Below are 17,295 nucleotides of genomic sequence, written 5' to 3' on the forward strand. Positions count from 1 at the left end.
TTTTTGAAACAAACAAAAAGATTCTGGGACTTCTGATTAAATTATTATTATTGTTGTTGTATTATTATTATTTTTAAAATTCATCTATTTTGAAAATGAGGGTATTTAGCCAAGTGATATTAGGGTGTGTAATACTTGCTCCCTCTCTTAGAGATCAAGGGTTCAAAACTTGTAATATGCAAGAAGCCTTAAAAAAAGAGTAAGAAGAAGCTAAATTTAGCATATCCGGAAAGATCTAAATATGAAGGAAAAGTTAATAGCAACATAATTTTTTTTTTAATATTATTCATGTGAAAATTATAAAGAAAAATACATAAATAGTTTGTTTTGAAAGTGTTTCATTAAGAATCAACATTTGTGTAAAAGGAAAAACTAAGAATAATAGTAGATTTACAATTGTGGCATCTTCCAAACGGTACTAATTGTGTCAATCTTTGCAATAAGTAGTTTTTGTAAAAAGACATTCTCCTTTGTCACCTCAATTTTCTTGTCCGACAAATCACTTTATCATTCACCAATATAATGTATTAGTAAGTTAGATACATCTTGTTGGTAGGTAATTTATTGCAAGTGAAATGATATTACAAGAACGAAAATTGTAAACTTGAAACTATTGAATTAAAACCGTAGATTTGGACAAATCACAAGAACGAAAATCGCAGTTCACTGAAATAAATATTATAATAAAGAAATAGTGAAAAGACATGTTTACCCTTGACTTAACGATTAAATTTAATGGAGTTAATGATTTGGATATAATTGACAAGAACTAGAAAACGTGGATGGTCAATATGTAAAAAAATAAACTTTTTGAACTAAATTCACATTATTTGCTAAACCACAAAGATGAAAATGATACTTTACTTTATTTTTATATTTTATAGTGATAAGTGAGAGATCAAAATTCAAAAATAGTTCAAATGTTCGAGTAAGTTAATAATAATAATAATAATAATAATAATAATAATAATAAGAGAAATCCGCATTTTGTCTCCCTGGTTTATGGAACGATTCTACAGGTTTGACACTGAAAATGATTTTGCGAACTTTGGACCAACGTGATATTTGGGCGGGTCAATCTGACTCCTTGCCGTCAGTTGACCGTGAGTTGACTGACCAAAAAACTGTGAAATTACTTTTTTACCCCTGAGTCTATAATTAAACATAAAACTAAATATCCCTGTTTCGTGTAGTGGGTGGGGTTCGAACCCCGGACCCCCGGTTTAACAAAAAACAACACAAACCAGTTGGACTGAGCTACCATTTAATAAAACTACACAATATCTAATATATATTAAGTACTACAATGTGTTGTATAGTTAAACCTGTGTTTATGTTCTGTATGTATGCCCTATAGTATATATATATATATATATATATATATATTGTGTATATATAGTCCGTAGATATATATATGTTGTGTATATATATATGCTGCATATGCATATATATATATATATGTTGTATATATATATGCTGCATATATACATATGCTGTATATATATGTTGCATATATATATATACTGTATATAATATTTTTAAACGACGAAACGGGTCGTTTTTTAACAAACTTTTTGTTCAAAAACGACGGAACGGGTCGTTTTTTAACAAATTTTTGTTCATAAACGACGGAACGGGTCGTTTTTAACAAACTTTTTGTTAAAAAACGACGAAACGGGTCGTTTTTTAACAAACTTTTTGTTCAAAAACGACGAAACGACTCGTTTTTTTAACAAATTTTTCACTAAAAACGGCGAAACGGGTCGTTTTTTAACAAACTTTTCACTAAAAAACGACGAAACGGCTCGTTTTTTAGTTATCCCCAAACCCGAGCCCGAACACACAATGAACAAAACCATTCTTTTATATATATTACACAATACATAATATATTACACAATACATAAACACATAAACACAATACATAAACATAATACATAAACACAATACATAAACACATATATCAAAACACCCAAATTATAATCTTCGGGATTTTACGCGCTGAATTCGAACCCGAACACCCCGAACACTACGGTAGGAGAAGCGAGTCGACATTCCGCGTGCGTTGGAACGCCAACCGGACTACACCGGCGACATTAACCACCACGCGGACGGAAATTTGACGAATCTGAAACCGGATTTGGAGACCTATTGCTAGTGGGACTCCGATTAAACATGTGAACCGAATAATGAACACGAAAACCATGGCGGCGTCGGATGTGGATGGGGATGGCGGCGGGATGGCGGCTCGGCGTCGGTGGTGGGTGGCGGCGTGGGTCGGTGTTGATGATGGAGATGGAGATTGCGATGGTGATGGAGATGGCGACGGTGATGGTGATGGAGATGGCGGTGATGGTGTTGGTGATGGGTGAGGGAGCCGTGTATATATAATGGGGGTGATGAAATTGTGAGGAAATTGTGGAGGTTAAGTTAGGTAAGAAACGAAGGAAGGAAAGAGGGTGGAGAAGGGGGAAGAGTATGGAGGAAGGAGGAAGAAAATAATACTCGGTGGTCGGACTGTCATTTTTCCCGGCAAGCTGGGTTTTTCAAGCTTTTAAAAAATATAACTAACAGAGTGGCACATATGTGACTGACCAAAATTACATTTGTAAAAAGTCTAAAATACCCTGCAAATAAACAGACTTAAACGAAAATATTTAACGAAAGAAGTCAGATTGACCCGCCCAAATATCACGATGGTCCAAAGTTCGCAAAATCATTTTCAGTGTCAAACCTATAGAATCATTCCATAAACAAGGAAGACAAAATGCAGATTTCTCTAATAATAATAATAATAATAATAATAAAGATTCCTCCGTGGTTGATTATTATTATTAATATTAATTTATAAGGGATGGATATGTACTATCCTATCAGCATCATCATCATTACTTGTTCCATGTGTTCCATCCCCTCAAAATCAAATCATTATATTATAAGAAGCAGCAGCAGTTTTCTCATTTCTTCTTCTTCTGCTGCTGCTTCCACCCAATTTATTTAACTCTTATCTTTTTTATTCATTTCATTTCAATTTCATTCATAGTCCAATCCTCTGTTTTTCTCCATTTCATCTCACTCTGTGTTCGCAAGGTTAGTCTCAATTATTATGCAGTGTTTATACTCAATTATTATCCGTTTTGTTCTCTCAATTGTTGAATTAGGGTTTACTTTTTGGAAATTGAATCATGTGTTAGTGGAATTGAGGATATGTGTTTGTGAAGATCTAGGATCATACATGTTTACTTGAATTGGTTTGATTTGATTTAAGTAGGAGATCGGAGAGTAAGTAGGTTTCAGTTATCTGTCATATCAATCAAGCTGATTGAGTTACTTTTAACTTTGGTACGGGTCTGCTTTCGTTTTATCGATGTCAACATTTGGATCTGAATTCATGTTTTGGTTCAATACAGACCTCGGTTTTAACTGAAATTGAGTCGTTTATTGCAAGTGCATAGCAAGGTGTGAGAGTGGGTTCCGCAATTTATACTTTGATTATTTTGCGTTCTTAGTTCGTTATTATCTTCATGTGTTCTATTCATGGCGTACACTTGATTTTTTGTATCAAAAGAAAATATCTCTTTTGGATTTCAATATTTGCCTGAAACGGACCGAGGTTTTCAACTGAAATTGATGTGTAAATGATCCGTCAATTTGAGTAAATTCAAGTATTTTGTTTTAAGCTTTAGAAAGTATGAGAATCTTTGGTTGGTTAAGTTTTTGAGTTACTTTAACTGTGGTATGAACCTGCTTTCTGTCAAAACAAATATGTTTTTATTGATTTCAACATTTAGATCTTGGTTTATGTTTTTAATCAAAACAGACCAATGTTTCATCTGAAATTGGTGTGCAAATAGTTCTTCTACTTGAGCTTATTTACTTTTGAGTCTTTTGTAAGAAGTACGTACGGAGATAAACTTCTAGCAAATATTAGATTATTTCTACTAAAGGTTTGCATTGTGGTTAGCTAAATTCAAGTTACTCTAATTATGATATGAACGTGCACTTTTGTATTGAATCTTTTGGTTTCTATTGATGTCAGCATATGAACCAACGCCGGTTCTTGAGCTGACAATAGGCTGAGGTTAGAGTTGAAATCAGTGCATGAATGATTCTGTTAGTTTGTTTTGAGTCTTTAAATTAAGTGCACTTCGGATCTGAGATTAAGCTCCACAGGGTATTGGATTCATTCTTCATTGATTTGCATGTTTAGTTTGTTGAAGTTGCTTAGTTTAATTATGGTATAAATGTATTGCCTGTTTTATATTGTAGGAAATTGTTTTTATTGATGTCGACACTTGGACCAGACTTCATGTTACTGTTTTAACTGTCCTTATTTATGATTCGTACCCTGTTTATGATTTTATCTAGAATTCATGATTTACCTGTTTATAACATAATTAACTAGTTTCAACAAGTTTGTGCCAAATTTGGTTCTACTTAACCATCTACTGAAGCGGGCAGGTGCATTGAGCGCTCAACGAGTTTATATCGCTTCAAGAATGAAACAATGTGAACATGGTATTCTTAGGTGCTAGTTATTGTCGTTTTAAGAAATTGTGCCAGTTGGTTTCCGCTTATTCTATATAGTTTATGACTCATGTGATTAAAGAAGATTAATATGCTTTATATAATAGTTCATGTGATAATTTTGTCTCCAAACCGAATTTGTGTAACACTCATATGTATTATATCAATAGTCACTCTTGTTTTTTATGAAAATTAATATGTTTTACTTGATGAATCATGGGAAATTTGTCTTGAAACAAAATTCACACGTGACACGACACACATGTTCTCCATAGGTCATAACTTGTGCGATTAATTAAGGTCAATATATCTTACATGATATCTATCTCTAACCGAATTTGTGCAACACCTTTATCTGATCATCACACGTGTGATTAATTAAGGCTAGTATATGTTACATGATATTTATCTCTAACTGAATTTGTGCCACACCCATATGTGATCATCCCTCATGTAATTAATGATAATCAGTATGCTTTACTTGATAAATCATGTGAAATCTATCTCCAAACTAAATTCACACGAAACACATGTTCTCTATAGATTATTACTAATGTGATTAATGAGGGCTATTATTAGTATTATTGGGTAGGGTGAAAGCTATTGTAGCAAGGTTTACTGATAAGATTTTCTCATTTCTGACAGTTACAAGTTGATTGCTCCTTCTTATCAAGTGATTTGTAAACTTTAAATCATATCAGCAATAGGAAATGGTCAAAAGGTTATTTCTATCCTTCCATTTGTTCCATTCCTTTTTGCATGTTTTTATTTATTAGTTAAAATGATTTGACAATTTGTTATTTCATTTTTTCATTCAGGTGCAAGTATGGATCGTTTTAATGTGCAACTGGTAACATGTCTCAGTGTTTAGAGGGGGTCAGGCACTTGTTTGCTTCCCTGCTACACTGCTGTGATCTTGAATTGTATAAACAATCAAGAGGCCTTGAAGATCCTGAAATTTTAGCTAGAGAGACAGTGTGTATGCAACTATACTAAACTATCACTTTGCAATTCTAATACTTCAGTTTAGAATTAAAATGGAGATTAAACCAATAAAGTTGCCCATAAAGTTAACTAAAGATCTCAAATTTGACAATGTGGGGAACACATTTTTTTCCCTCTTATTAAAAGGAGTAAAAGTTCATATCTTGACAAAACTTCAGGAGTGAGTTCAATATATATATATATATATATATATTTGACAGTGAAATCAAGATAGGTAACCAAAGATCCTATATTCGGTTCCTATAATGTAAAATATTTGTCAAAAATTGAACTTGTCCTCATATATTAGTCAAATGTTGAACCCTTACTCCTTTTGATGAGAGAGAATTTCTTATCCCTGACCTCATGTCATTTTGTAATCGGTAATTTTTACATTTCTTTACAAAGTTTAATATTATTTCTAAATTTATAATGTGTTTATATATATAAATTTTCTTTTTTGACAGCCTGTTTTTTGCATACAAATGACTCAAATAGGACATAGTCGTCTTTTTAGTGACTAAGATGTGCATAAAACTATACAATGACTAAAATGAGATGAAAAAGTGCAAATTTACATTATGCATAAAACACAAATTGTAACTGGTAAGAAAATGTTAACATATATAGGCTGATTTCCCGTAAAGCAAATTTACAAAATCTTATTGTAAATGGTTTCTCTGTACTAATTAACGATCTTAGATGGTAATTTAGAAACAGTTAAGCTAATCATGCTAAAATTTGTCTTTGCTTAATTCATGAATGGACATCATACTTACAAAAGGTTATTATTTTCTTATGCAGTTAGTGTAAGTGAAATTGAGGCACTTTATGAGTTATTTAAGAAGATAAGCAGTGCAGTTATTGATGACGGGCTAATTAATAAGGTAAAGATATTGATGTTCCTTCATTTTATTTTCCATGATTGTTTTATATTTGCAAGCTGAAAGAATCTAACTTGATACCCATTGCAGGAGGAGTTCCAGCTGGCGTTGTTTAAGACAAATAAAAAAGAAAGCTTGTTCGCTGATCGGGTATGTTTTCTTTAATAACCAACTTAATTTTCTCGTAATGCATGTTATATTAAATGATTATCAACAGTAGTAGGTTTTCCAACAATAATACTTTTAAGAAGCAAATGTAACGCATATTATGGCATGTCATTGGTTATTGAGAAATATTGTTTGACCTTATATTATTGGCCAACTCCAGGTGTTTGACCTGTTTGATACGAAGCATAATGGAATCCTGGGCTTTGAGGAGTTTGCTCGTGCACTCTCAGTATTTTATCCTAATGCCCCTATTGATGATAAAATTGAATGTAAGTTTAAATGGTTTTTATACATACATATAATATATGTACACGCATTGGTTAGAACTGTAAGAACTAATCAAAATTATGTATCGAATCATATAAGCCAACAAATTCACAATTATATATCTCTATTGATATATTTGATAAAATTTTGAAGCCTTCAAATTTTTGATAAAATTTGAAGTATGCTCCATTTAAGGAAGTCGACAAATTCATAATTTATACACAGGCACCTGGATGAGACCTTGACGCACAAATATGAATTTGTCGACTTCAGTGCTTCAAACTTTTATCAACACTTCAGTGGATAATGGATATATAAAATTCTGAATTTTTAAATTTGTCACTCATATGAATTAAATTATAGATTTGATACGTTCTTGCTGATTCTTTTCTTACTTGATCGCGTTGTACAAACACGCAAAAGAAACAAAACAAAATCTCTCTTTTTTAGATGTGTGTGTCTGTGGGTGTGTGTGAATATGTGATATATTGTATGATCGAGAATCTTCTTATTCTTCCTTTTCTATTTGCAGTTTCCTTTCAGCTTTATGATCTCAAGCAGCAAGGTTTCATAGAGAGGCAAGAGGTGAAAACTTTTTCTAGATGAAAGTTTTAACATCCTAAAATACTCTTCTCTTTTAACAAATAAAAATGTCATTATATTCACCGTATCTAATCATGTATCTATAAAACTCCTTAAATTTTTTCTAGATTTAAATAGTCGACTATTTATTTGTAGGAAAACAACGCTGTTGATGTTGTAGTTCAATTGTCAATTTGACATGTTTAAGATATTTTACCAATAGTCAACATACTGATCATTCGGTCAACTTCTCATTATATAGGTAAAGCAAATGGTGGTAGCTACACTTGCTGAATCAGGCATGAATCTTTCAGATGATGTCATCGAGAGCATCATCGACAAGGTACTTTATCTGATCCTTTCTTCTTTTGGCTCCAAAACTCGCTTTAATATTTAGGGTTTAATTAATATCGAAATTGCTTATTCGCCGTACACACGGGATTAATCAGTCAAAAGGTAGGAGACATGATGGGTTAATATTGTTATTGGTCTTTTCCAAGGTTTTAGGAGAGATGCCCACCCGTTTAATAAACGAGTGTTGTTCATTGTTCATGTTGATCTATTTAATCCGTTTAAATAGGCAGGTTAACCCACCAACACCTTCTTTAATCCAATTTTCAAATTTAATAAACATCTAAGATATATTAAATATTCATATCAAAATATTGTAATATCACAATTTATAAGGTTGTAAACACCTGAGTACTTCACGACTTTTATACCATTTGATTCGTTTTCCTTTATTTCTTTTCTGGTTTATATTTTTGACCCGTTTTCTGTAAAATAGAACTCAGATTGACCAATTAATAAATGGGACATGTTAACCCTAACCCCCTCACGGTTCAAGAACGCGGAAACGAGTTTTGCAAATGGAAAATAGTTATCATTTGCAAATATCCATTTTTTACAATGGTTCTTGCACATAATAATAACAAGCATGTAATTCCTGTTGTAGACATTTGAGGAAGCTGATACAAAACATGATGGGAAGATTGACAAAGAAGAATGGAGGAGTCTTGTACTGCGACATCCATCGCTTTTAAAAAATATGACGCTTCAATATCTCAAGTAAGTTCTACTTCTTATTATTAATAATAATTAGGTTATGGTTGATTAATTCTATGTTGATTTGATTTTCTTTTTTGGCATAAAATACCAACATACCTTTTCATTTGAGTCATTCACTCTTTTGTGTACAGACGAGTCATTAAAATATAAAAGATGGTGGTGTCTCGTATACATTCGACACTTCATCTCAAGTTTGACATTACATACATAAAACAGTTCTTATAAAAAGTATCACTTTTTAAAACCAGTTTCAGACCTATAAAATGACCTAAACGGGACACTAAATCTTCTTTTGTGACTCGTGTGAGAAGTGTAAAACGACTAAAAAGGGATAAGTGAAATATTACGCTGGTATTTTGTGCAAAATCCCTTTAAATGTCCAATAGATCACATGTTTTGATCATCATATTAAAATTTTAACAATGTTCATCTTGGTACGTCCCATAAATGAAATGCAAAAGACCTATAAGTGTTTGATAATTTGCTACAATCAGTTATAAAATATAACGTGTTTTCTAAAACCGTTTATCAAGTGCAAGTTGGTTTCGATTTTATTTCATGTGGTTTGTCCTCTTAATCTTAAACCTTGCTTGAATTTTGATGTAGGGATATCACGACAACGTTTCCAAGCTTTGTTTTTCACTCAAGGGTAGAGGATACGTAACCGAGAACGTAATCGGAGATTTGTGTGTTTCTATTGTGGTTTTGATGTCACAAGCAGAGGTGAGTTTGTGGATAAACTTTTGGTTTTGAAGGGATTTGTTTATGACTCCATTCCATTAAATATATTGTGTTTATTAGACTATGATCATTGAATAAGAATAATTGTTGGCTGCATGCCTGCATACACCCCAGTACAGCTGTTGATATACCCACATATCAGATCTATTTTCGTGTCTTGCCTGCATTAAAGGCTTGTACTGACAGTATGTGGTACTATGTTGTACAATACAAACAATTTAGACATGTGGAAAGTTCCAGTTGAGATCTATTGCTGCTTATTTCATATCCTATAAGTGCATACTTATTTATTAAATATTAATATTAAAACAAACTACAGTATATTTAAGTGTACAATCATTATTGAATAAGCACTTTGAAAGTATCTTTTAACAAGTATAACCCAAAACTAAATATTCTTTTAGGTTGCTTATGAATTCGTAACACTTTCGAAAAGAGACCCCTAGTAGGTTCGGGTGTGTATGTGTGCGGGTTCAAAGCGTGTTGGATTCGATGAAGAAGAGGAAACCGAATAGTGAATTGTATCATTCATCTCTGTATAGGGTATATAAGATGTCTCATAATATAAGTCAAAACTTCTGTATTAGGCTAGGGGAACATCCATTAGTAATTACCATATTGAATATGATTAGCATAACCATAATAATTAATAATCTTATAAATTTTTTTAACATTAATATATAACCAGCAAGTAGGTTGAAATTTAGAATCATCAGCAGACCAAACAAAGATCCCATGAAGCTTCCCTTCACTTTTTAACCTATTCCAAATGCTAATATGTAGTAGAATTCGACGTTTGGGTTTATGGGTATGTCTGAAAATTGGACATTTTTGGATTCCGCTCCAATATGTTGTCGAAATATTTTCGGTTTTTGATCAGTAGGTTGGGTTGATGCCGTAAGTAAAAGAGTTTGTAGAGTGGAAAGAATTATGAAAAGTTTAGAGAGCCCCATGTTGGATCAGAGATTATAGTAAGTGTCAAGTTAATATTAGTAGTGGTAGCATAAGTTTGATTCTGATGTTAATAAATAGACTAAATAAATATTAATCTTGTTCTTAGCTCTCACTGCCACATTGTCTCAAAACCTAAGTTTTTGTCATGTCGGCCGTCTGTAGAAGAACACAAACAGTGTCACTGTCTTTCCTTGTTTCAATATGTTCTTTCAGTAACCAAAGATGCATTTATTATGGTTTATTCAGTTCAAGTTCTAATCATGTGTATCAGTTGCACAGAAATAAAAGAAAAACAAATGTATGTTCTGTCGTACGATGCTGACTTCTGTGTCCTTGTGACCATATATCATAATATAAACTTAAAACAGTTAAAATTATAACCATAGAGAAGATTTGTAAGCATGCCAATATATAGTAGATAATAATTATATTATACACACATAAAATCTTTCACACCAGACTCACAGCCACAAAGAAACACAAGAACAAAACATAATATACATACATATACACTAAGGATGAGCAGCCAGCAAAGCTTGTGATTGCTTCTCGTAACGGAACCCTAAAGCCTTCGAATCATCTGCAGAACACATAAAGATCCCACCAAGCTTCTCTTGGTTTCTAAGCCTGCTACACGCAGTAAAAAACCCGTTCTGTGGCGATAAACCCCCACTTCCATCGCTGATGAAGCTAGCCAAGATCCTGCCACCGTTATAATTCGAGCTTTGCGTCTGAAAATAGTTCATAAACTGAGAAACAGTGGTTCCTTCATCATACGCATAAAACTGGAAGTTAACGTAGTCTATAACATGACCGTAACTTTTCCATAGAGCCTGATAATGGCTTTGAACATCATCATCATCAAACGGAGCTATCGACGCAAAGGAGATGACTCCGTTGTTTTTCAAGGTGGTTATAAGCTTCCCGATGCATTCAGCAAACGTTTCAGGATCCGCATGAAAATGCTCATAGCCTATATCAATCCCATCTAAGCTATACTCTTGGATGATTTTAGTAAGTGAAGAAACCGCATTAGAAACCCACGAGTCCACGGACGAAGGGCTAAAGTAACAGCTTCCTCCATTCACACTGTCACCTCCCAAGCTCACAGCTACTTTGACATTAGAGTGTTGGTTCTTGATTGAAGAGACTTGAGAAGGGGTGAGATTATCGGTATCCCAGAAGACGTTGAACTTTCCATTGGTCGGGGATGAAGTGGTGTAGTTGATTGCAAAGGCGAGTATGTAGTGGAATTGGACATTTGAGTTGATGGGTACATCTGAGAATTTGACATTATTAAACTCGGCCCCGATGTATTCACGAAAAAGATCTGATCTTGATTGTGTTGATGCCATGGCTAAAACTAAAAGAGCTTGTAGTGTGAAAATAAGAATGTGAATTTAGAACAACTCATTTTGATCAGAGAGCAGATTGTATTGAAAGTTGAGTGTTGATGATGATTAAATCAGAAGTTAAATAGGAGATTGTTTAGCAACTTAATCATAATTTGAATATGCTTCTGCTGGTGTTGATTAAAATTTTGATTTGAAGTCAAAATTTGTAAGAAAAAAACAAGAAACTTGTCTCTCTTTTACTTCTCTTTTGTCATTACTTGGACATTTTGGTGAACAAATCTAAAATTGCATTCAGTTTCTTTGAAGATTGCTGTTAAGGTTGAACCTTTTAGTTTGCTCACACGACACTAAGATTTGTGTTCAAATTAAACACCTAGGCATTAGACAAACTAATATGTTCGTGTTTGTTTATTTAACTTTAAACGGACATAAACAAACGTTCAAGAACACAAATAACAAACTTCCCTTCAAACAGCAGTTCACTAAACATTCAGTTTGTTTGCAAGCCTAAAACACCTGCAAAATGGATGACCAAAGTATATAATACACCTCTATTCAAACTGATTTCCTCCAACTATCATTCTTTGAAAGTGAATCAAGAATAAGAATTTGAATCACCCAATCAAGGTTAATTCAAACAAACCAAACTCACATAGATAATATAAACTCAAAACCCTAACCACTGAACCCGTACAAGGTCGGCCTTGGTTGAAAAGTGAAAACAACGATAATTGCACGCATAAATGTACGTATATATGAATGTATGCTTGTATATCTATAGATGTGTGTATATATGATAACCAATTTATATCATGGGTGTCGATCGTATTAGGTTGACGGGATTGTTTCATCTAAGCACGACTCGTTTTTTTTAATTCATGTCAAAACATCAACCTAAAACACACACACACACAAAATCAAGTAACCCGAACATGACTTGTCTAACTCGTTTATCTAGATGTGTCTAACAAGTTGATGAGTTGAGCGGTTGTAATTGTATTTATTACTCGTAAACGGGGCCGAATTGTTTGATTAAACATGTTGTCAGGACAAGCCGTGTAAATTAAACAGGCTAAACAAGTCAACGTAAACACGATCTGCTTATTAAATAAGTTAAGATATGATAACCCAAAGGTTGATTATTTTCGTATCACGTCAGAAATTGCGTTTCATAGTAACACAAACCACTTTAGGGGTAAAGTTTGAACAAAAAGACAAGAAAGAAAACAAAAATGTAAGACGAAAGATAGTGAAGGGCTAATGATATCTAGTCCAATTGGTTAGAGTGGGACACCCTAACTTTTCAATAAATTACAAAAGTGTAACTTATTAACTTTTTCTCTCACATCAAAAACAATCCAGGCATATTATTCATTTTCAATAAGTTAATAAGTTATAAATTGGTGAAAATAAGCAATCCCAAACACCCATTAAAAATCGGGAGATCTTGAGGGGCTCAAATTACCTAAGGATGAAATGAAGATAATCAGGTGGGTAGGTGATACAGTAATTCGTTCAAAAAATATAAAGATAGTGAAGGGGTGATATGTGTCACATACATAAAATTCGAACACCCCAAAAACAATTATCCGTTGCATCCCCTTATCCAATTGCCTAGTTACATCCCAAACAGAAGCAGTTAGTTAGTTAGTTAGTTGGTTAATCTGGAGTGAGCTATGGAATCTTTTAGATTCCAAACCCTGATCAACATGTCCAATGCTCAATGGTATCATTTTTTTTCTTCTCTAATTTATTAAACACTAGGATCAATGATAAAATTTCAAGCAACATTGTTTACTAGATCGGATTGATGCCTGGCTAAGAGGTGTTAATTGTTTGGTCTTTGTGTTGGTAATTCCGGATCGTGTTCACAAGTACGTTGGTGAATATCGAAGGACCTAAGTTGACAAGTTGGTCAAGTTTGTTTAGTTTCATAATTGTAATAATAATTATTATGGTAATGTTTGGCCATTAAGTTAGGGTTGATTATAAATATAGGGCTTGGTTAGAGGCTTTAGATGCGTGATGCCGTGATCAATAGAAAATTATTATTGTAACAACTTGTTGAGTCAGTCTTCTCTTGCAATAATAATCTGTTGGTGTTGATTGATCTTGTGCCTTGAATTTGTTGATGAGTAATGTATATGTCTAGTTGTAAAATTTACTAATTGATGCAAAATAATTAGCTTCTGTTAAGGCCTGCATTTTTGTTACATATGCTTGAGTGACAACTAACTATAACTATGAGCTAATTGAGTGCAAATGGGACTATCTGAAGCAACATTTTTGCTAAATTTTCCAGTGTTTGATTTCATACACCTAACCATGATTTATTTTTGACTAAAAGGCCATTTCAATTAACGACGGTTATAGGTCACTGGCTCTTAGTTGTGTTTCATTAGCATGAAATTAGTCGATTTTAAAATTTAGCCTTCATTGTGTCAAGAACACAGTTTTCCTAGACCTGGTGAAACCAAGAATCATGCGGTCCATAAGTCAACCGGCCAATTACCAACAAGCAAAATGATTCCAAGAAGGCTGATTTTGCACTCATTTGGATTCCTACCAGTTTTATTGAACGTTCCTCTGATCGCTGAAGCCCTCGAGACGAATGAACCTGAGGTTATTCGGTGTGTGTTGTATAAAGTTGTTTACTTCAGTTTATCAGAAGCTTCACCGACTATTTTTTTGTTATTTATTTTCAAATTCTATTTGAACTGGAAGCATTCAGGACCCAGAAGCTTGATAGTGGTGTGCGTATACAAGGTAATTTCTTATTTTATATTCATCACTCGGGTGGTTTATGTAATTTTGAACTTTTAATTGGTTTATAAATCATTTTACGTATCTTCAAAACGGGCCTGCTATCATGCACATACCCATATAATTGCAAACCAAACGCCACCTAAACCTTACATTTTATGCAGAAGCTAAAACTGTATTACTTCATTGTGTTTTTCTCCATAGACATAGTTGATGGGGAAGGTAAAGAGGCTCGTGAAGGAGATGCAGTTGAAGTCAACTATGTCTGTCGACGGGCAAATGGATATTTTGTACACAGGTAGGTGCAAAAGGTTCTTGCTCCTGGACATTATCATGTTGATTTGTTTTATCTTTATTCATTGGTGTTACAAGTTCAATAACTCTTTTGTAAAAAAATTGCAGTACTGTGGATTAATTTAGCGGAGAAAGTTCCCCGGTTATACTTCTTCTAAATGAGAAAGAGGTCATATCAGCACTAACTCTTGCTTTTATTATGCTTTCTGATGGTTACCAGTTGAGGGGTCAATTTTGAATTTATGACCCATTTATCTCATTTTGGATTTTGTTTTATTTCAAACCAAACCAAAAAAAAAAGATTAACTAAAAGGGGAGAGGGGGTCAAACGGGTTGAAAGTCGTCCAAAGTCTAATTCTAATGCATACAGTCTCCTAATCGGTCTTATTCAAAGATCTTATTATTGCATGAGAAATGTCATAATTATAGCAATTTACTTTTTTTTTCCTTTTCTTTTTTATTATTATTATTATTATTATTAATTTTTCTTACATTTGTGTTCACAGTTTTCTGAAACACCCGCTTTGCTAATTATATCGTAAAAAATAAGCCTCAAAACATATCGAAAAAGTTATAATAATTAATTACCAAAAACGACCACCACCGGAAATATACTGCTATGTATGACATTTTCCCATCATTGTAATGATATTGTTTTTGTAATTTTTATTAACGCATTAAGAGTTAATTAAAAAGTGGACAAGAAGGTGTTCAATTGAATTTAGCTTGAAAAATGAAAAAAGTTGAGATATCTCTTTATTGGAAACAAAAGGACCGACTATTTTCGTGTGACTGATAAAGTAATTGTTTAAATTGACAGATTATTAGGGGTTTGAAAGAAGTCATAGTTGGAATGAAGGCCGGAGGTATGTTACTTTTAATTTTACATATGTTAATTTAGCACTGTTCTGTAATTTATATAGAATAACAACGGACCTACAATGCACAAGTTTTATTAACAATAAAAGCTAGGTTTGAGAATGAAAAGTTACCTACTTCATTAACACCCTCAAACCCAGCCCCTACCTGAAAAAAATATAAAAATAAAATAAATAATAATAATAATAATACTAAATTATGTCTCAAAATCTTAGAACTTTATGAATTTTGTATTGTTGTCTCTTGAATAGAAGTTACATTTTATGTTCTTAGTATTTACAGTTTCGAAAGAGGATAGATTGTCAGACTAATTTAAACTTTGTTTTGAATGGTCGCCCGGTTAACCTATGATATATTATTTCCAGGTAAGAGAAGGGCACTAATACCTCCTTCGGTAGGATATGTCAATGAGAATTTGGGACCAATTCCAGATGAGGTTTGCCATAATTATTACAAGATTAATCACTTAGTCTCTCATACACCATTTGATATGAGTCACATTTTAATAAAATTGTTCTTTTATAAGGCAAATGTTTTAAAAACCAAAGGTGACAATTTTGACTCCTCTGCATATGAATTTGTTGATATGGATTGTGCTTGATCTCAAACGGGTTGATTCAAAAAAATAGTTTTAACGGGAATGTGTTATATAAGTTAAATGGGCTGAATAAATAGTTACTTGACCGACGCTATCTTGTCACCTCTACTTAAAACACATAACAAAGTAGAATGACATGGCAAAAATGTTTTTTTTTATTGAAACCTTGTCCAAAAAAGGAAGTAATGGCATTCATTATGAACAACTTTTTATATAAATTGTGACTTATGTTGTTTGTTGCAGTTTGGTCCTCGACGCAGCCTTTTGTCTCATGTTAAGGAGCCCTTGATATTTGAGGTGCAACTCCTCAAGGTTTTATGAGTGTAAGCATGTTTTGTATGTAACTATAATGTGATCAAACCTATTGATATTCAACCTGATACATTGTTTTCAACTAATGGTAAAATGGTAATCACTTGGTTTATAATCACATATGGGTCAAACCCGAACCATAATGTAGCATATTGATAGCGATTGCCATTTTAGCCATGATTTATAGAGGCCCCTTCTTCTAATGCAAGCTAATGGGCCCACCGCCTCTGTATCGGCCCCCTTTTGTTAGGTGGGCAACTATCATGTTAATGGGCCAGATTTTAGTACAACCTTTCTCTATCGCGTTGTAGGGATAGACCTGACGCCTAATAGAAAGTAAATCGAGTTATTAATCGCATTATAAAAGACCTCGTGATCTTGTCCTAAGGAGGAATAGAAATGTAGTTGTATACAAATCAACATTTATAAATCACGTGGATGGGAAGATGGTTAGTGACGTAGCCTACCGCAATTCTAGTCGGATGGCGTAGATAGAGATTAGCTACCGGGTTATTGTGCCATAGGAATTTCTCAACTAAACTAAACTAAACTAAAGGGGAAATTTTAAAGTGGTGCAGTGAGACATGCTATCTTATATAGGATAGCTTGTTGGGCCATCAAGAAAGCGCAAATGTGCAAGATGAAGGTTACAAAGATGAGGATTTTGATGTGGATGTGTAGGCACACAAAATTGGACTTATTAAGAAATAGGGGTTTTAGGAAAAAGTGGAGTGATGAGTATATAAGTGCAGATAAAGAGAGATTGAAATAGTTTAGGCATGTGAAGAGGAGGCAAGTAACAATGTCGGTTAAGTGGAAACACTCATTATAGATTGTAGAGGGGAAGAGGAGTAGAGATAGAAGACTAGGCATAATTTGTTAGAGTTGTACATCTTTGAGGGCATGGTCCATGATAAGAG

General features: G+C 33.3%; 2 protein-coding genes and 2 pseudogenes across 3 annotated transcripts in view; 2 read left to right on the top strand and 2 right to left on the bottom strand.

Annotated features, from left to right (window-relative positions):
- Positions 1–16,433, bottom strand: part of LOC143563330 (transmembrane emp24 domain-containing protein p24beta2-like) — a 156,499-nt gene extending 140,066 nt beyond the window's left edge. The window contains exon 1 of the mRNA XM_077050895.1: positions 16,425–16,433. The gene's annotated coding sequence lies outside the window, so the exon portion shown is untranslated. The remainder of the gene's footprint in view (positions 1–16,424) is intronic.
- Positions 2,964–9,470, top strand: LOC143563329 (calcineurin B-like protein 2). Its single transcript, XM_077050893.1, has 10 exons — positions 2,964–3,089; positions 5,172–5,247; positions 5,345–5,505; positions 6,315–6,397; positions 6,485–6,544; positions 6,723–6,831; positions 7,362–7,414; positions 7,674–7,754; positions 8,367–8,479; positions 9,086–9,470. Exons 3-10 carry the CDS (start codon positions 5,382–5,384, stop codon positions 9,141–9,143), a joined length of 681 nt encoding a protein of 226 aa, XP_076907008.1. The 5' UTR covers positions 2,964–3,089; positions 5,172–5,247; positions 5,345–5,381; the 3' UTR covers positions 9,144–9,470.
- Positions 10,592–11,544, bottom strand: LOC143563324 (chitinase 2 pseudogene; annotated as a pseudogene).
- Positions 13,048–16,398, top strand: LOC143563325 (peptidyl-prolyl cis-trans isomerase FKBP16-1, chloroplastic-like; annotated as a pseudogene). The gene is made up of 8 exons (XR_013140648.1): positions 13,048–13,255; positions 13,983–14,159; positions 14,261–14,295; positions 14,497–14,590; positions 14,695–14,755; positions 15,407–15,452; positions 15,831–15,901; positions 16,307–16,398. The product of XR_013140648.1 is annotated as a peptidyl-prolyl cis-trans isomerase FKBP16-1, chloroplastic-like (transcript).
- Positions 16,434–17,295: the final 862 nt, after the last annotated feature.

This window comes from Bidens hawaiensis, unplaced genomic scaffold, assembly GCF_021521415.1.
Source record: "Bidens hawaiensis isolate Kalapana, Puna unplaced genomic scaffold, B.hawaiensis_p1.1 tig00021362_1, whole genome shotgun sequence".
Lineage (NCBI taxonomy): Eukaryota > Viridiplantae > Streptophyta > Magnoliopsida > Asterales > Asteraceae > Bidens > Bidens hawaiensis.

Excerpts from the sequence above, each read along its gene's own strand:
- LOC143563329 (XM_077050893.1), top strand. The coding sequence starts at position 5,382 with ATGTCTCAGTGTTTAGAGGGGGTCAGGCACTTGTTTGCTTCCCTGCTA. Across the intron at positions 6,398-6,484 it reads ATGACGGGCTAATTAATAAG|GAGGAGTTCCAGCTGGCGTT; the intron begins GTAAAGATATTG and ends TACCCATTGCAG. Across the intron at positions 6,832-7,361 it reads TATTGATGATAAAATTGAAT|TTTCCTTTCAGCTTTATGAT; the intron begins GTAAGTTTAAAT and ends TTCTATTTGCAG.